Below are 20,422 nucleotides of genomic sequence, written 5' to 3'. Positions count from 1 at the left end.
CTGATATAAAAAGTTACTTGCTAGAGCGCTAAGAATTTGTGCAAAAGCACAGGACTCTACTTGATGGACTGAAACATTAAGTCTCTCCATGCGCTACTGTGTAGGAATTGAATTTTCCCACAGGGACACTGCAGTTTAGCAAGTGATGCTAAACTTCACCACTCGTTGAATAGGGCAGTGTTTAAAAAAAAAAAAAACTTCAGGAGGTGGTGATGCATGCTAAACTTTACCAATTGGGTAACGCAATTGACAGCCCCATGGGATACAGTGTGAACTGTATGCTGCAATGAAATGCATATTCATATGCATGTTTATCCCTGTTTGTAAAAGGAGACGCTTGGACGGCAATTGCTAGCATGCCTTTGCAAGGCTCTTGAATTCCTCCTCCTCCATCTTCCTCTTTCTCCTCTTCAGACAGAACAGCTACTATGGTTCAAACCATAGGCGCCGACTACTGGGGGGCTGTACTGGGGGGCCAGATGGAGCACCAGCACACAGCAGCAGCCAAGCACGAAACTGGCTGGATGCGACTTTTCATGTGCAATAGCTTGGAAGGCACGGGCCTGTAAAATGTCCGGCTAGATCACCTGACCTCTTTCCACTCGATTTCTTTCTTTGGGGTTATGTGAAAGATCATGCTTACGTGATCGAGACGGACGTCAGATTAGATCAACACAAGGATAACAGATGTCTGCCATAGAATTCAAGCGTTGGCCGTCGAGAAAGTCACTGCAGATGTAATAAAGTGGACTCAGTACTGCATAGCTACATGTAGAAGGAGACCTATTCAAACACGTTCTATAAGCAGCAGTTTGTTTTTAATGGTGCTTACAAATTCATAGATAATAAGGGCGCACTAAAATATGAAGTTTTCTTTTTAACTTTTTGTTTTTGCAGGTGTCTTGATTGCCAATTCAGCTCATTTAGAAGTGGTTATTTACTTCCTTGAGCACATTGGTTCTGCCTTTTCTTTACACAAAGGATCGATTTCCGGTCTGTTTATTTGGCTTTTATTTTATGCCATGAACCTGTTTCTGCAGCACCTATACAAGCTCTTGAAAACTAAAACCGTCACTTTAATTTGGCTTTGATCCGAAGCAAGTTTCTGGCACGAAATATAGCTCCAGCTGCAATCTGTCGACGCAAGCAATGCTGGGATTTTGAAACATGCTGTGCCTATTACATTTCTTTTCACGTTTTGCGCGTGGTCAGAGCAGCGCTTCGGCCTCGTTATGACAGGGCTTTTGTTATAAATGTGATCAGCCGGATTTGAGAGACTGATCATAAGTGCGACGTAGAGAGGAAGGAACACCTTCCAAGCCACGAAACCTGCTGTTGGTGCTCCTTCCATACCATTATCAAGAGAGAGAGACAAAGGATGAGGAAAGACAGGGAGCTTAGCCAGTATATGTACCAGCTGCCCCCCCCTATGCTGGGGAAAGGGCTAAAGGGAATAAAAGGAGAAGGAAGAAGAAAAAAAAAAAGCGAGGAAAATTCACACAGTAATGTGATGATACGCGCTACAACATTCAAAGACGGTTGCAAAATTAACAAGCCTTTAAAAACTTCAGCAAAGCCCTTAAGGCGTTGAGTACCATTATCAAGGTCATGCGCTGTCTCTTCGGGTTTGCGACAGGCAGTGCAGTTGGTTTCAGTCAGCTTATTTGAGGGTACTGCTTTATGATGTGGGTGGGAGCGCAGTCACGTGGTAATTTTCATATTTCGTGGGGTTTGTTTGCCACGCGGAAAAAAATTGCACACAATTAGTACGTCGCTGAAAACGCAGCAGTTAGATGCCATTCGGGGGTGCCTGGGGTGCCTACAAATGCCTCATTGACACTTTGATAATTATGGCAGTACTTGTAGAATTAGATAATTGCAATTGTTGAATTAAATTTCAGGAACGAGAGAATTACTGCCGGCTACTCCACTGTACTGGAAACAGTATGCACTAGGATTTCTCCGAGTAATGCAACTGCTCTTTCTTTAAGTGCGTGATAGTTGGAGCACCCTAGCTGTACAAGTCACCCAGTAATCCAAATGAGGCCAAGCCGGATTCACTCGAAATCAATATCAACAGCAGTCATACGCAGGAGCGCTTATAGTCGGACTCACAGAAAAAAGACCGAGAGAGGCTGCAGTTTACTGGAAAGACAAAGCAGTATTAGTGATAGCGAAGTATACGACAATTACATGAAGGAACATTACCCCACCGGGATACATTTTAGTTCACTCTAACCGGGAGATGCCAGATTGTTGGGGGTGGGAGAGGACTCAGGCTGTGAAATTGAACTGTCTCCTACTACGAGGTCCCGTAAATTCTTATATAAGGTCATCACTTCAGTGAACAATTCTTCGACGTCACATGAAGTTTGTTCAAGTGCAATATGTGTGTGTGCGTGTGTGTGTATGAAAAGCTGGTCGGGCCCCACCCCCCGGAGAAATGAAAACTTTCCGCCTATGGTTCAGCCAAGTTTTGTTGTTACCTTAAAGCTTTCCTTAAGTGCAGGTACCAACTGGTGCAATGTTCGAGATGAGTGGGCAAAAATTTGAGGGTAAACATTCTACAACAGGAGGGTAAGGAATGCACTCCTCGTAATCCTTGCAAAATGTGCAAATAATATGCGGCCTGCCTTGGCATTCTGCACAAAGTGGTTGTCTTGAATACAAGTGCAGCAGAAAAGTGACAAGCACTAACGTACGGCATCTTGGCAGTGCCTCTGTGATGCTTACGGAACATCAAGATGCCATAATCCCCTTGTTTTATTTGTCTCAGTGAGCCCTTGTTCACGGTCAGCGATCGTAACAAAATTTCGCACGTATACGTATTTCCGCGTACATGTCCCATTCCTACAGACACTAACGAGGCACGTGGGCTCTCTTTCTGTATAGATGTCAAATATTGTGTTTCATGGGCTGGACCACATATGCGAGGCAGTGTGTAGGATGGGGAGTTGGTTAAATTGAAACGTTCGCCCTTTCGCTAAAACAAGGCTCGGAAACGTGTGCCTATCTACTACAATTTAGTCTACGTTGCCGAAATGTATAGAGACCACTGTACGGAAAGTTTAGGCCGGATTTACCACGCTTCTGCAACAAAAGCCAACTATTATGTTTCACCAATGCCTCCTTTACTAGATGAGTATAGTAACTCTATGACTAGATGGCTGCCGCCATAGAGTTAGTAGAACAACTCTAGAGGAAAAGCTGGGCCGGAAAAGTGGGAACCTCTAGGGCGCCGCCCTGTTGCTACTGGTCAATGTGGCCAGCGCAATTACTATTGAAAGAGCTAAAAACAAGTACAGGTCACCTTATGCTTTGTCATCTAAAAACGCATACCTGATGGCTTTATGAAGGTGATGCGTTAATATTAAGTTTACAGAAAGCGATCGCTAAGTCCGTGACTTATGTAAATCACGATTTACGCATTCATGCAATAAAGGATGACGCGAATTTCGGTTTCGAATCTGTTTTTTGGATGCGTAGTATAGCTTCGTACAGTTTAGGTTTGACTTGCGATCGCGCGTCGACATCGGACGCTATGGCACACTCGTGCCTTATGTGCCACCGAAGCCCCGAAGTGCTCTGGCATATATCTTCACATGTAAGTAAACGAATGTATCTCCTTGTTGCGGAGCGGTGTTTTTATTTGCAGGTTTCCCTTCAGTAGGAAATCGCTGGACAGGCGGACCAGCGCACCGGAATTGTACTGGCGAAGCCACAAGCAACTCAAAGAATCTGTTTAATTGTTGCACTTTGAACAAACATGCTTCTACAAAGGCCACAGCAGAAAAACAGCCTGATGCCGAGTATTTCTGTGCCACGAAGTAATCAAGAGGCGAGTGCCTAATGCGGACGAAATCGAGTGCATCGAGACTTTGAACGACAGAAAGCTGAGCTAGTTGGTAAGGATTCATTATGCAAAACAGAGGTGAGGCGTGCAGACAGGACACAAGAGTAGAGAAGTGGGCGGCGCTCGTGTTGTTTGCTTGTAAATACTCTACTCTTGTGTCCTGTCTGCACGCGCCTCACCTCCGTTTTGCATGTGCATCAACCCACATATTAATAGCGTAGGTGTTTTATTAACTGTGCAATATTTTCAACACTTCCTTGCATGCCATTTCATGTGGAATATCTTTTCTGGTCACAAATTTGTGCAGCGAATCTATTTGCATGATCGACTCCTGGCCTGTGGGACCGTTCACTTGCACTTGATGCTGAGTCTTTTACATGCATCCATAAACTGCACATATGCACATCAGATACCTACGAGCATTTTCAAAATTCAATTATTTTAGACAACAGGCACATATGCAGTACTGACATAATATCAAATACGACTAAGCAGCTGGGACACATTTTTGTTAACCATACTCGCAGGTAAAATAAGTGGATCATGTGGACAGCTCCAGCTCATTTTCCTTAAATCAGTGTGTACAAGGGGTATGCAAATATATTTTTTTTTCTCGCGCACCGATTATTTTGCTGTATAAGCAAGAGAACCCACCACGTTAGTGTAATGTATCTTGTACATCACACTAATATGTGCTTTAATTTACCAAGTGAGATGAGTTACTTCTTATGGCTCATTCAGTCATATCACACTGCAAGCTGCATTCATCAATCTTCAATTAGACTTTGCAAACGTTTAATGAAACATGTTTCCCTTTTATGCAGATATGCAATGGCAAGCCCTTCTGTGTGTTCCTAAGGTAAAATTTAAGCTCTAAATTAAAGAAGACATTTCTAGTCAGAAACAAGCAAAAATGGTGAATGCAAAGTATCAGAAGGCCAAGGTACAGAAATTATGAGAAGCGTCGAATGATTGTAAGGAAAGAATGCTATTTAAAAATGCAAGACTCTTTAGTGGAAGTCAAGCAAGTCAGTATAGGTAGAATACTCTGCAAAATTATGCGAGTGAGGGGATGTCAAACAATGGGTCAGGAAATGCGTTGTTTTTCTGCAAAACAAAAGCTGATGATTGTCATTACATAAGTCACTTTAGCATCATGAGACTGCTGCTTGATAAATTCAGAAATAAACCAAAAAGCAACACACGCAAAAATAAAAAACAATTTAATGATGCTCTCTCCACACTGGGATAAATAAAAGACGCATCACATCTAATGTGGACATATCAGACACCTTGTGAAACACTAAAGAAAAAATTCAATTTCGAGCTATGGCACTTGCTGCATAGATGTGGGGGGCCTTGCACTAATAGTGATAGTTACCACTGCACTTAGAAATTGGAAGCATTCATGCAGACAAGGATCATTCTTTATATTTTTGGCTACCACTTCAAATGCCTCCACCAAGTGTTACAATGCTGCATGCAGCCATACTATGGATCTTGCAGCAACACCTGCAGGTAAAAAGCAGAAGCAGTCAAAGTGCTGGTGTTAATGGACACTATGTTTGAAAACTTTTAGGCGAGAAGAGTGCAAGAAGCAGACATAACAACTGCATTTATTTACATAATTCCCCATTTGAATGGCCTTTTCTTTTTGCTTAGACAATGCCTACGCCTAGCCACAGCAGCTCCCTCATACAGACTCCGCAAGCCAAGAGGCCGTGGAGGCAAATGCAGGTAAGAGGCAAGAAGCAATAGCACTGGTATCGACATTCATCTAATTTCTTTCTTTTTCTTTCGTTTAGGCAGCCAGCACACCTCGAACAGCCACCTTGACTGCGGGTGTGTCACCCTAGTCACCAAGGAAACATTTGAGGGAAAGCGACAGGCAATGTGAACAGCCACTTCTCCATGTAAACTATACTCTTTCTCTCGGATGACTCCTACGCCTCGCCACACCAGCACACTTGTGCACAAAGAGGCCGCGGAGACACGTGCAGGTCAGAGGCAAGAAGCAGTGGCACTGGTGTCGACAGTCACCCAATTTCTTTTTCTTACACTGAGGCAGCCAGCACACCTCGAACAGCCACCTTGACTGCGGGTGTGTCAGTAGATTCCTGTTGTACATATGCTCATAATAAACTTCAGTAAACTTGAACTTGATAATAAACTTGAAGGCAAATGGGACATTGATGCATTGTTTTTTTGAACATTTATTGTACACATACAATATATGTTATACTTTGCAGTGCTACAGAGCGTATTTTGAAGCTTCCCCCTATATTTTGCACCTTTAATTACATACGTGTTGTGTGGCCCTCAATGCAGTTCATGTTGTAGCAGCTGCTTTGTCTGCGTATCACACATTGGCTTAAGCTCGTGATATCCACATACTTCTCTCACATATACAAAATAAAGTTCTATGTAGTCCTCAGTGTTACAACAAAAAATGAAAGTAAACAATCCGATCGTGGAATTATGTTTATTACAGTGATTCCTATGACAGTTACTGACAAGTTGACAACTTGAACTGGTCAATCCGTCCATAGCCTCCCCTATTTTTCAAGAATAGAGGAGGCTATGATCCGTCATGGCAAGGAATTGTATGTATACATAAAAAAAAAGGGGGGGGGGTATAATAGGATTAGGGCGGTACGAAAGAATGTACCAACAGCGTCCTCTAGACCCATTCCGTTAAGGTACCGTAACAAAGCGTATTATGCTTAAAGTTCATACAACCAACCCTGATATTACTACACACGCCAGGCGACGCGAGCTACATTTGCCATGACGCATTCGCGACTGCACCGGATGCCCTCCATATTATTCTCGTTAATCGTGCTCACTGCACCGAGGCAAAAGAAAGATCATGGGCGCAGGTGCCTTTAAGGTATCTCGACCTTGCGAGGCACTGCTGCGCGTGCCAGGGGAGCTGCCCGTGCGAACACTCCCTGGCACACACCTGCCTCGGCGGCCCTAACCTACGTACCGTTCTGCTTCGAGCTTTGATCCCCCCACTGTCCCTTGGGTGCCCTGGAGTTCCTGCGCCGCCTGCTTTATTATAATCTCAGGTGCTCTCTTGAGACTTCCGTTTGTCGGTTACATGTGCCCTACAGCTGGATCAGTACTTATAATAAAAAAAACCGATCTATCGTCGCGACGATAGATCGCGAAAGCGGCTTTTGCAGCATACCGCGCCCGTGCGAAGAGAATTACGGAACGCCAACGAGGAATCTGACCACAGCTTCGAGCTCGTAACCTCGTCGAGTGACACTCCTACAACAGGCGTGACCGCTGAAAACCGCATACCGCCGGAAACTTCAACAGGATCATCCCTCGGTTGCTTAATTGCCACCTGTACGGCCAACATAGACCACACTTACACCGTCCCGCAACATGGAATAAAGAACCAACTTATAGAGCCCAAACACACTGCTGCACACACACATCACGACACTACAAGCGAGACGCCATGCTGCTACGCTGCTACGGTTGCCGGATTAAAACTGACTACTGTCACCAAGTCTAGCAAGCGTCTCAGGAGCTGGCAACCTCGGCGCGTAGCAACATGGCGGCGCTCTTGCGGTTCCCGATTTCAATGCATGGGACCTATGGCCTCTAGACGCAGTATAGTAACTCTATGGCTGCCGCGTCGCTAGTCTTCCCATTGGAGCGGAGGTTCCCGTAGTTCAGGGCAGTCGCGGAGAGACGGCGCTCGCAGCCGACCCACTTCCTGTTGCGGAGGAAGTGACGATTACTAGGCTGGCGCGCGCTCGACCAATGGGCGCGTTAAGTTAAGGCGCTCGAGCGCGCTCTAGCCACCGTTTATAGATCCTTTTCAGTTCCGCCCAGTGCGCGAGAGCGCGCGCCTGCTACGGCTTCCGGAAAAATGACGTGTTTCCTACTCTTTCCACTGATGCAAGTCCGTTCTCCTTGCCCACTCGTTCCTCTCGCCATCGCGCCGCCGGGCGTCTGAAGCTGCTATCAGGCGACATCGGGAACGTGTTGGCGCGCTTTGAGCTTGCATCGCATCGTAAGCCGCTGCTGCTGCCTCCATCGCCGCGCGTCAAGTTCTACCTTTTCATCGTCTAACAAGGACTGCAGGAGTACGGTCGGCGGGGCCATTTTCGAAAAGCGCGCGAAGTGCAATAGCGGATGCGGAAGCAACATAACATTCGCCAGGCGGCACGTTCGTGTACCCGAAAACAGTCGGCGAAAATGGCCGTTAAGTTAAGCTCCGAAGGCGTCGCACTCGAGCGCACTCGAGCGTGCTCCTTTGGAGTTCGGAGCGCGCTAACTTAACGCGCCCAATTGAGGAGAGACCGCGGGTCCTATGCCTCCGGGATCGCAACAAACGCCGCTAAAATCTTGGAGGCTGGGCTACGTGATTTAGGTTTGCAGCGGCCACCGCAGCTAGCGCTCGCAGCCGACCCAAACACATGTATCGGCTGTCATTTACAGGAGATTTCGATGTAGTTTTGGTTTCGACTGAAATCGCTGAGCTTAAAAAATGAACATTTCAGTTGTTTACGTAATATTTTATGCATAAATCTAGCCTAATTTTTAAATTGTTAATATTTTATGTAATTTATTGTGACCAGTAGATCTTGGTTGTGACGATCCAAATCCACCTTAGTCGATCGACAAGCCGGTTAGCCTCAATCCTCAATGGCGTCCCTCGTTTCGTTCTCCTGCGTGAACGAGCTGCATTTCTAACTGCATTCAGCTGTTTAATTGCTATTGTAGAAATATGAGCCGAAGAAGAGCGTACGAAGACGACGACGAAGATGGTAAGATATGCTTGATGAAGAGGCTGTCATCATTTCGGAGGTGGCGAGGCATTCTTATTCGGAATATCACTACTCTTTTCACGTCGCACTTTGACGTGCCGGAGCCGGCGTGTGTTGATATTTACTGTTCACACTCATCACTGTGTTTGTTCCTGCCGCACAACACTTCTTAATCATAGATGCTGGGTGTCACGTGTCTGTATTGTATGGTAAATTTGTTGTTCAATTTTCACATGGATTTCACGTGCATACTTGGCACCCATTCCCCGGTTCGTGATTTCTAGATTTCCGTGTGCGCAAGCGCCGAAGGGTCAGTTCGGAGCCCAGGGAAATAGAAGACCGCTTGAAGTCGTTGATCGAAAGGGTCGGGGAGAAGGTGAGTGTGAGATGAAGTGCTCTGTACATACTTTATTTCGTGCGGAACCTGAGCTATTTGTCTTCTTCCATGTAGTACAGTGTTCTTGAGAAAATCGGTTACGTCAACATCTGACTTCATCTTTTTTCCCCACTGTATAGAGCACGTCATCGCTGGAAAGCAACCTGGAAGGACTGGCGGGTGTGTTGGATGCAGACCTCCCAAGTTACAAAGGAAACATATTAAACATCTTGGTGGACTGGTACGTGCGTCGTTGGATGCATCCCGGCTGGTCTGCGTTTTCATTACGAGCTGAGGCAGTGCTGCACATTGCCGTGCCGATTGCCTTGGTCAAGTCGCAACAGACCCTGTCTCTTCCATGTTCGACTTGGAAAAGTGCTGACGTCATGTTAGCACATTTGCATTTGATGGAAAAGTTAGGGGTACATGCCCATGGGAGTTTACTGTAATGATCAGTATGAAAAGAAAAAGAAAGTGGTGGGGGGTAGCCAGATTCAGAAACAGAAATAGGGTGGGTCACTTGACAAAATTACTTTGATGTTCTCAGGGCAGCAGTTTTGCAGCTCCCACTGGGTGCATTGTCATTCTTCATGTGTGTTTTTACAATGATGTCTGCTTATTTGCATGTGCACACACAAATGTCTTTTATGTTGACCTGCCTGACACTATTTTTTTTCCCTATTGCAGAAACCTGTACAGTCCATGTACTCATAGGCTCAGCACAATGATATAATTTGTAAGCCACCTGTAATGTGTGAGGAGCCAATTGAACTGCTTTTTGTTGCCTTAATTGTGTGTGCACATGACGGCTGACACCTAAAAGTGTACCGACATTATCTTTTATTTTACTGTCAGTCATTTAATTGAAGTCTCATGTTTAGCTTTGCCTTGACCGCAGTGGGGTGGAAGTAAAATTTCACAACACTTTTAAGTTTGAGAAGGTGATATTATGTGTTATGCCTTTCAGAAGATTCTCATGTACTCGTACAGATCAAAGGCCTATTGCTTTATAATATTTTAGTTGATGTCGGAGATATAAATCAACTTGAAAGCCTAGATGTTGATTCATTGTATTGAAAGTATGTCGTATGTATCAGTACATAACACTTCCCTAGCTTCTTTGCACATCCGCAGGCTTTTCACAGTACTGTTACTAACCTTAAAACGTGTGCTTGATAGTTTTGCATGCACAGCTTGAAAATTTGTGACTGATTTCCTTTATTGGCTCATTCTTTTATTTGGTAGCATGTTGGATTAATAAGTACAGTTTCACAAAACATTTTGTCACCTTGCTTTCTTTCATGAGGCAAGCACAGTAACTTCGAGTATGTGACTGCTGATATTAAAATTTTCTGGTGACACTTGTGGGCTGCACACTTTTGTAGGTGCCATGATGCCGTCACTCATTGGCATGAATGCTTAAGCACACAAGTATTGGAAAAATTAATCACTTGTAATTGTTGAGTTATAATTTATTTGTGCCCTCACCGTTGCTCAGGAGGAATAGCCAAACAGTAGCAGAATCATTTGTGGAAATTATGGCATCATTTAATTTTACGTCCTGTAATTTCATAGCTCATTGAGCACAGAATACTAAGTACCAGTAGTGAACTTCTTGTGAAGCTAATTTGATGCACTTTCATTCTATATGTTGCAGCCCTTTTTTCTTTCTGTGTCTTCGTGTGCAGTGTCATGGAAAATTTTTGGCCACTGGCTGGAAAAAATGACCCATCGTGGTTGCTTAGTGGATTCGGTGTTGTGTTGCGAAGCACGAGGTCACGGGATCAAGGCCCGGCCATGGTGGCCGCATTTCGATGGCGACGAAATGCAAGAGCACTCATGCACTTAGATTTAGGTGCACATTAAAGAATTCCAGCTGGTCGAAATTAATCAGGAGTCCCCTACTACGGCATGCTTTATAATCAGATTGTGGTTTTGCCACATAAGACTCTATACTTAATAAAATTTAATTGTTTAACTGAAGTGAATACAGTGCAAGACAGATAAAGGAATGCACAGTGCTGAGTTGTCATGGTGATGCTTCATTTTATGTCACACATTATTCGCTTCACCCACACACCACCAACAAATTCAAAGCTATGTGTTGTCATGCCAGTGATCCTGTGTTCCTATTTTTGCAGTGCGATCTTCATGCCAGAGAAGACAACCATCTACACAACGCTCATTGGCCTGCTCAATGCACGCAATTACAACTTCGGTGGCGAGGTTAGTTTTAACTGGCAGGAAGCCCGGAGAAACTTCAGCAACATTGCCAGATTCATCCTTATGCAGCAGCGGCAGCTAACTGAAATTAGTGAGGACAGTATGAATCAAGTGCCCATATAGGGCAGCAATAATTTACATGCAATTGGATGTTGTGAATTAATACATAATTATAATGCAAAACTTTATTTTGTAACCTGGGCCCAGCCCTGTAATGCCCTATGTATAATATAAGCTATGTTATTTTGAAACCTCAAACTTGTGATCTAAGCATGGGAAACTTAACGCAGATTCAATAGTAGTGTTTTTTATATGCAGGAGAGTTTAGTTGTGGCTAGTTTGGCAAACCAATTACTAGTTAAATTATCACTGTAGTAATCAAGTTATAAAACAGTTCATTGTTTTTGTAGCAATACATTTTTTATGGCTATAAATAAAAGTGAGCAGGTTATTCTATTTTTCCTTCATCTGTGACCATGTGTGGGCATTACAAGGTGTTTAATTAGCTCAGCAAATCAAAGTGACATGTTTGTTAGGAGCTTGCATAGTAGTTGAAGACATTACAAGGTTACTGTTGCACTCATGGGGCTAAGGTGAGCAGGCCGCATGTTGAGACCCCTGGTCCTTACCTTGCTGCCATTTGCTATGTAGAGCCCAGCTGATCAAGCATGTGTTTTGAAAAGCTATATTGTGTACTATGCAGCTTGTGGAGCTGTTGGTGAAGAATTACAAGGAGCGGCTCAAAGAGTGCAAGTTTGAAGATGCAAGGATCATTGTAAGTTTCAAGTGGCAGATGTCTCGTAAGTCATTGCTGCAAGAACTATAAAATCATGTTTGTTGTTCCAGGTGCGAGTCTTTGCGGACCTCGTTAACTGCCACGTCATTTCTGTTGGCTCGGTGGTCAGTCTCTTTGAAAGCATGCTTGAGGTCACCCTCGAGGAGAACGTACCACAGGTGAGCCCAGCGATATGGCTCCATGTGCTTTTGTGGCACCTGTATCATGTCCAGCATTGTTTACTGGAAAGAAAGCAAGCTGACTTGTGAGTTTTTGAGCATGTCACAACTTCCATTTTCTGTTGGTACTCACTGTTCAGGTTCTGCTTCACATTTTAATCTACAGGTTCGCTCTGACTGGTATGTCTATGCTGTGCTGACTGCATTGCCTTGGGTGAGTGATAGTGTTTATATGCATGTGCTATTGCTGAACATGTCTGTTCAAAGTCTGCTTCTATGAATGTTCAAATCATGCCACATGCTGCTCACCTTAATGTTAAGTTCATCCCAGAGTATTGAAGCATTTGTGTATGTACAGTTATAAGAGCAGTGACACAAAATTTTTTTCAGTTTCTTGCTTTTTTAGGTATCTACCAATTTCGCAATCACAATATGTAGCCATAATTCTATGAATGCATAACAAATCAGTGTTGGGAAGGCTTCTTCATTACACCATGAAAATGAGAGGTGGGGGTCACATGGTATCAGAATCCACTGATAAGCATGTCAGCCAGCTCAGTGCAATGTTAGCTGGTTACACCATAATCATCTTGCCACAATCTAAGCATGTTAGGGACTCTGTGGGATAGTATAAGGGCAGCATTTGCAGAGGGGTTAGTCTGCCATTCATGTCAGAACTGCACATAGCACATTTACAAAGGAGCAGTAAGCATGTTTATGCACTTCTTAAATTAATTGCTTTGTTGATGCCTACCATTTGTGTGTGAAGGCTTTCTTTGTACAGAAAGAAAGAAAAGACGTTTCACTTGAAAGTTATCCAGTTTACATCACTGTCTGCATCGAACTCAATCAATTAAGCAAGAACAAATGACAAACAAGAACTATGGCTTTGCTACAGCTTCATCCTGCAGTTTCTACTTGTTTAGCTTATTGCAGCAATCTTACAGAAAATCTTAATGAGTGCAGTGTATTTTAAGCCTTATCACAAGTGTCGTATTTTATTTATGGTTAGTGCAATGAAACAGAAACAATGTCAAGCAGAAAAAACAAAGCAGTGGCTTCGAAAAAGGGTCTTGCAGGACCTGTTCTTTAGGACAAATTGTAAGGAAAAAGTGGTTTGGAATCGGAAAGATGATTTACTGGGCGTGCTAGTATTTCATTTTTGAGGCAAGCAGCATTGAAGAAAGCACGACAGAAAGAAAAGACAGACATGACACTATCAACTGAATGATTTTGTCAAAATCACACTAGTAAATATCACTTAAAAATAAATGTTCGGCAGAGACACTAACGTGGGGGAATGCGAAAGGATTGTAGTCCCTTTGGCGAAAAGTTTGGTGCCGTCTGCACGTTCCTTGTCCGCGCAAGCTCTAGCCTGCATTCTAAATGCACCTCCGTAAGGCCAAATTGAAATGCCCTATGTTGACAGTTTTTTGGGATCACCTTTGAAAAAACGCCAGAAACACCGTCTGCCATAGACGCCAACTGAGTTAGACTGCAAGACACTTCCAAGCACTTCCTTCTTTACCACACTTATAGTAGGGGTCCAGGCAGCTGGCCATGTTTTCTACACATTTCCTCAGTGATAAAACAAGCTACCATACTTTTCCACCTGTGACCTGCCATCGTATATACCTGCACCCCCTAATAACAACAGCCCTGAAAGAAAAAAGAAAATGTGTGTGTAACTGTGTAGCCCACTGAAATAACTGCATACAACAATGCCCAAATTTTTGCAAAAACAGTCTCCATTCGCGGATGCACGGTTCGTCCACATTGTGTCTTTGGCCAGTGGCTCTGTTTCGCCCCGCTTTGGTGATGCTGATAAAGTTGGGTTCGCACGACGGCCGTGGTTGTGGTTGAATCTGTCACATAACATGTGACACTTCACAGCTAGCATTCACACGACAGCGGATGACAGCGCAGACGAAGCAGCCTCACATGGGCAACGATGATAGAGCAAACGCAACCAAGTCGAAAATGCCAACGCTGATTTGGCTTTCTGCCATATTGCGAAGTGCTTCATGCAAACCGAGGGAGCGCTGCGGGAATGAGTGCTGTATGAGTTTGCCTGCTCCATGTGCTCTATTCGCTAACTACTAAACACAATATGATCATGCGTAAAAAGGAGGAGAATGGGCGACCATGACAGAGGGGTAAAGGGAGCTCAACACGCGGGGGTGGGGCGACGGTCAGGTTACCTAGAAGATAATGAAACTGAATCGCAGAGAACCTTGCCTTAACCCTTTGCTGTCTACACAATTGTGCACAGCAGCAGAGTGCATCAATAGCAAAAGCACCGATGAAAGTAATGGTATTTAAAATGTGTTTCATACATCTTGAAACGCTTATTATTGAAACTGTGCTGCTATTTTGAATAATGTGCAGAATGTTTTAGCAAAATGAGTGGGAAATTGGATGGCTGGGTGTTCTTACTCTGTGTCAACATGTTGTATGTAGCAGGTTCACTGCTTTCATTGTTTTTCACAACCTCGTGCACCAGGCGTAATTTTCAAGTGTCTGGATAAGTGCTTTTCAAGCTCTTAAAAACACAAAATAGTATATGCTCTCATATTTGATGTTTCTGTAGTGAGTTTTCGCATGGAGTCGAAATTTTGTAAACTTGACAAAACTCGCTAAACAATTCAAAATTCTTAATCTTTTCTGCAGTTGTACACTTTCTATGATTCTGAAGATGCAAGAGATGTGGTGAAAGCAAGTTTTCAATCAACGGGATAAAGTGGCGTCTGAAAGGGTTAAGGTGTGGCTTCGTGGCAGCGCGTGCTGTACTGCCGTGAAGATACACTTCAAGGCAATATTTGCATATAATCTGGACCCGCAGTTTACTGTTAGATATTGTTACGGGAAGGAAGAAGCGTGTGTCTATTTACAGATGGCTTTTAATGGCTGAGCGAACAAGCGTAGAGCAGCGATAATGCTAAACTCTTCTTCGTCGTCTCAAAGGCCACCATCATTTTCCTCCTCTTCCCACATTACCTACTGTGACATCACCCCCGTCGGAAAAAGCACCTTATTGGTCCGGCTCATTGGTCTGAGAAAGGTAGGGTTTGAGGCGGCTGACGTGGATGATGTCAGAGAGAGGTGAAGACACCATGGCATCCAGCGGACACACTTCATATGTGACAGAGGTCACCTGGCGAAGGATGCGGTAAGGGCCATAGTACCGCGAGAGGAATTTCTCCTAAAGACCAACACGCCGAGTTGGATACCAAACTAGCACAAGAGCACCTTGTTCGTAGTGCACGTAGTGACAATATTTTTAATTCTTCATCATCATCATCAGCCTGGTTACGCCCACTGCAGGGCAAAGGCCTCTCCCATACTTCTCCAACAACCCCTGTCATGTACTAATTGTGGCCATGTCGTCCCTGCAAACTTCTTAATCTCATCCGCCCACCTAGCTTTCTGACGTCCCCTGCTACGCTTCCCTTCCCTTGGAATCCAGTCTGTAACCCTTAATGACCATCGTTATCTTCCCTCCTCATTACATGTTCTGCCCATGCCCATTCCTTTTTTTTGGTTTTAACTAAGATGTCATTAACTGGAGTATGTTCGCTCACACAATCTGCTCTTTTCTTATCCCTTAACGTTACACCTATCATTCTTCTTTCCATAGCTCGTTGCGTCGTCCTCAACTTAAATAGAACCCTTTTCGTAAGCCTTCAGGTTTCTGCCCCGTACGTGAGTACTGGTAAGACACAGCTGTTATACACTTTTCTCTTGAGGGATAATGCTGTTCATGATCTGAGAATGCCTGCCAAATGCACCCCAGCCCATTCTTATTCTTCTGATTATTTCAGTCTCATGATCCGGATCCGCGGTCACTACCTGCCCTAAGTAGATGTATTCCCCTACCACTTACAGTGCCTTGCTACCTATCGTAAACTGCTGTTCTCTTCCGAGACTGTTAAACATTACTTTAGTTTTCTGCAGATTAATTTTTAGACCCACTCTTCTGCTTTGCCTCTCCAGGTCAATGAGCATGCATTGCAGTTGGTCCCCTGAGTTACTAAGCAAGGCAATATCATCAGCGAATCACAAGTTACTAAGGTATTCTCCATAAACTCTTATCCCCAATTCTTCCCAATCCAGGTCTCTAAATACCTCCTGTAAATACGCTGTGAATAGCATTGGAGAGATCGTATCTCCCTGCCTGACGCCTTTATTCATTGGGATTTTGTTGCTTTCTTTATGGAGGACTATGGTGGCTGTGGAGCCGTTATAGATATCTTTCAGTATTTTTACAAACGGCTCGTCTACACCCTGATTCCGTAATGCCTCCATGACTGCTGAGATTTCGACTGAATCAAGTGCTTTTTCGTAATCAATGAAAGCTATATATAAGGGTTGGTTATATTCTGCACATTTCTCTATCACCTGATGGTGTGAATATGGTCTATTGTTGAGTAGCCTTTACGGACTCCTGCCTGGTCCTTTGCTTGACAGAAGTCTAAGGTGTTCCTGCTTCTATTTGCGATTACCTTAGTGAATAGTTTGTAGGCAACGGACAGTAAGCTGATCGGTCTATAATTTTTCAAGTCTTTGGCGTCCCCTTTCTTATGGATTAGGATTATGTTAGCGTTCTTCCAAGAATCCGGTATGCTCGAGGTCATGAGGCATTGTGTATACAGGATGGCCAGTTTTTCTAGAACAATGTGCCCACCATCCTTCAACAAATCTGCTGTTACCTGATCCTCCCCAGCTGCCTTCCCCCTTTGCATAGCTCCCAAGGCTTTCTTTACTTCTTCCGGCATTACTTGTGGGATTTCGAATTCCTCTAGACTATTCTCTCTTCCATTATCGTCGTGAGTGCCACTGGTACTGTATAAATCTCTATAGAACTCCTCAGCCACTTGAACTATCTCATCCATATTAGTAATGATATTGCCGGCTTTGTCTCTTAACGCATACATCTGATTCTTGCCAATTCCTAGTTTCTTCTTCACTGCTTTTAGGCTTCCTCCGTTCCTGAGAGCATGTTCAATTCTATCCATGTTATAGTTCCTTATGTCAGCTGTCTTACGCTTGTTGATTAACTTAGAAAGTTCCGCCAGTTCTATTCTAGCTGTAGGGTTAGAGGCTTTCATACATTGGTGTTTCTTGAGCAGATCTTTCGTCTCCTGCGATAGCTTACTGGTATCCTGTCTGACGGAGTTACCACCGACTTCTATTGCACACTCCTTAATGATGCCCACAAGATTATCGTTCTATTGCTTCAACACTAAGGTCCTCTTCCTGAGTTAAAGCCGAATACCTGTTCTGTAGCTTGATCTGGAATTCCTCTATTTTCCCTCTTATCACTAACTCATTGATCGGCTTCTTAAGTACCAGTTTCTTCCGTTCCCTCCTCAGGTCTAGGCTAAATCGAGTTATTACCATCCTATGGTCACTGCAGCGCACCTTGCTGAGCACGTCCACATCTTGTATGATGCCAGGGTTAGCGCAGAGTATGAAGTCTATTTCATTTCTAGTCTCGCCGTTCGGGCTCCTCCACGTCCACTTTCGGCTGTCCCGCTTGTGGAAGAAGGTATTCATTATCCGCATATTATTCTGTTCCGCAAACTCTACTAATAACTCTCCCCTGCTATTCCTAGTGCCTATGTCATATTCCCCCACTGCCTTGTCTCCAGCCTGCTTTTTGCCTACCTTGGCATTGAAGTCGCCCATCAGTATAGTGTATTTTGTTTTCACTCTACCCATTCCCGATTCCACGTCTTCATAGAAGCTTTGGACTTCCTGGCCATCATGACTGGATGTAGGGGCGTAGACCTGTACAACCTTCATTTTGTACCTCTTACTAAGTTTCACAACAAGACCTGCCACCCTCTCGTTAATGCTATAGAATTCCTGTATGTTACCAGCTATATTCTATTAATCAGGAATCCGACTCCTAGTTCTCGTCTCTCCGCTAAGGCCTGGTAGCACAGGACGTGCCCCCTTTTTAGCACTGTATGTGCTTCTTTTGGCCTCCTAACTTCACTGAGCCCTATTATATCCCGTTTACTGCCCTCTAATTCCTCCAATAGCACTGCTATACTCGTCTCACTAGATAACGTTCTAGCGTTAAACGTTGCCAGGTTCATATTCCAATGGCGGCCTGTCCGGAACCAGGGATTCTTAGCACCCTCTGCTGCGTCGCAGGTCTGACTGCCGCTGTGGTCAGTTGCTTCGCAGCTGCTGGGGACTGAGGGCCGGGGTTTGATTGTTGTGTTCATATAGGAGGTTGTGGCCAAGTACTGCACCAGGGTGGCCAATCCTGCTCTGGTGAGGGAGTGCGTTACCGGTTCTGGTCACCGGGATCAGGCCATACTCCAGGCCTGTTTATGCAGTTTTATCAACACGCTGATTTTTTTTTTTTTAATCCGGTGGAAAATTTTAATTCTTGGTTTAGGTTATACATGGAAAAATACTATATACCTGAACGAACATCCGCGATCGCTCAGTAGCTCACGAGGTGCACCATGCCAAAGGATGAAGTTATGGAGGATGAAAAAAATGGCTTTACGTGATGGGGCAAACAGAAGCGCTGAAGTTCAGCGTAGCGCGTGAGGTGGTCCACAGCGGCAATGACCCAGCGGTTGCCATTTGGAATATTCAGAAGGGGTTTGTACAAAACTATTTCGATGCGATCGAAAGGCCAGGTGGGACAGGGCAGGGGTTGGAGTGACCCAGTAGTCGTGTAAGGTGGGCTCATGCGGCGTTGGCACTTGGAGTACAAGTGGACGTGCTGCCAGAAGAATTGGTACATTCCTCGCCAGTAGTACTGAACCCACAGTCATGCATAGGTCTTTAATGCTCTGGCACGGGTGCATTGTGTACCCGCATAAAAGAAGGCACAGATATCGGAACGTAGATGACGAGGAATCACCAGCAACCATTTATAGCCATCAGATAAGTCATTGCGGCGGTACAGAAGCTAATCGCAGGTGATAAAGTGACAAGCAGTGCGTCTAAGTGTACTGCTGGTGGTAGGAGGCAGAGGGTCAGACAGTAACTCTAGTAGAGAGGCTATACAAGGATCTTGGAACTGCTCAGATGGCATGTCAGCATAGGTAAGGTACAAAGAAGTGTAGCTTACAACAGGCGTAGCACCAGACACATGGGAAAGAGGAGAGCAGAAAAAGGGCGTCTGCATCGGCCTATTTGCGTCCGGACCAGTAGACGACATGAATATCATGATATTGGAGACGTAGTGCCCTACGAGCCAGGTGACCAGATGGATCCTTGGCAACCACAATGTCGAATCGTTGGCCGTAGACATAAACTCTAAATTTTGTGATCGCCCAAACGATGGCGTGACATTCTTTCTCCACAACAGAATAGTTTGTTTCCGCTTTGGTGAGGGTGCAGCTGGCATAAGAGATGATGTACTCGTCGAAGGCAGACTTGCGTTGGGCAAGAATAGCAGCGAGGCTGACACTGATGGCATCCGTGTGGATTTCTCTGGGAGCGTCCGGGTCAAAATGGCGCAGAATAGGAGGAGAGGTTAGAATATAGCGTATAGCGGCAAGTGCGTCATCACAAATGGAAGACTAAGCGGAAACATCTTGGTTGTTGGTGAGAAGCTGTGTCCAAGGGGCGATGATGGAGGCAAAGTTCCGTACCAATCTATGAAAATATGAACAAAGGCCAATAAAGCTGCAGAGTTGTTTCATTGAAGTCAGCCTGTGAAACTCTGTGACTGATCGAAGCTTTGCAGGATTAAGAAGAACACCTTCCTTGTGCACCACATGGCCTAAGATGGTAAGCCGGTGTGCAGGAAAAATGGCACTTCTTTAAATTAAGCTACAGCCTAGCATCTGTAATGCAAGTGAGGACAATTGCGAGGGGTTGGGATCCGAATCAAAGTCCCTCGAAAAGACTCTAGATGTCATCTAGATAACAAAGGCACACGTGTCATCTCAGCCCCCGAAGTATGTTGTCAATGAGGCGGTCGAAAGTGGCAGGTGCATTAAAAAGGCTGAATGGCATCACATTAAACTTCTATATTTCTGATGGAATGTGTGAGGTTTGGGTCAGGACCACTCACCAAGGAATGCAATCGACACCCGAGTGCACACACAACACTGAATCTATATTAACAGGACATTGTACACACTTGACGCAAGACATACAATTAAAGGTATTATAACTAATACAGGTTGTTCTGTGGCTGCTACTACAATGTCTGTCTTAGAATATAAATAGTCTCTCAAGGTGCGTTCC

At 44.5% G+C, this 20,422-nt stretch overlaps 1 protein-coding gene across 1 annotated transcript in view; it reads left to right on the top strand.

Annotated features, from left to right (window-relative positions):
* Nucleotides 1–8,480: 8,480 nt before the first annotated feature.
* Cbp80 (Nuclear cap-binding protein subunit 1) overlaps nucleotides 8,481–20,422 on the top strand; it is a 123,134-nt gene continuing 111,192 nt past the window's right edge. Inside the window, exons 1-7 of the mRNA XM_050189232.3 lie at nucleotides 8,481–8,643; nucleotides 8,928–9,019; nucleotides 9,160–9,260; nucleotides 11,161–11,245; nucleotides 11,946–12,017; nucleotides 12,089–12,196; nucleotides 12,363–12,410. Coding sequence (XP_050045189.2) covers nucleotides 8,604–8,643; nucleotides 8,928–9,019; nucleotides 9,160–9,260; nucleotides 11,161–11,245; nucleotides 11,946–12,017; nucleotides 12,089–12,196; nucleotides 12,363–12,410 — 546 coding nt within the window. The 5' untranslated portion in view covers nucleotides 8,481–8,603. The remainder of the gene's footprint in view (nucleotides 8,644–8,927; nucleotides 9,020–9,159; nucleotides 9,261–11,160; nucleotides 11,246–11,945; nucleotides 12,018–12,088; nucleotides 12,197–12,362; nucleotides 12,411–20,422) is intronic.

Source organism: Dermacentor andersoni, chromosome 2 (genome assembly GCF_023375885.2).
Source record: "Dermacentor andersoni chromosome 2, qqDerAnde1_hic_scaffold, whole genome shotgun sequence".
Taxonomy (NCBI): domain Eukaryota; kingdom Metazoa; phylum Arthropoda; class Arachnida; order Ixodida; family Ixodidae; genus Dermacentor; species Dermacentor andersoni.
The sequence above is the reverse complement of the archived record's forward strand: the minus strand, read 5'-3'. Positions and strand labels throughout refer to the sequence as shown.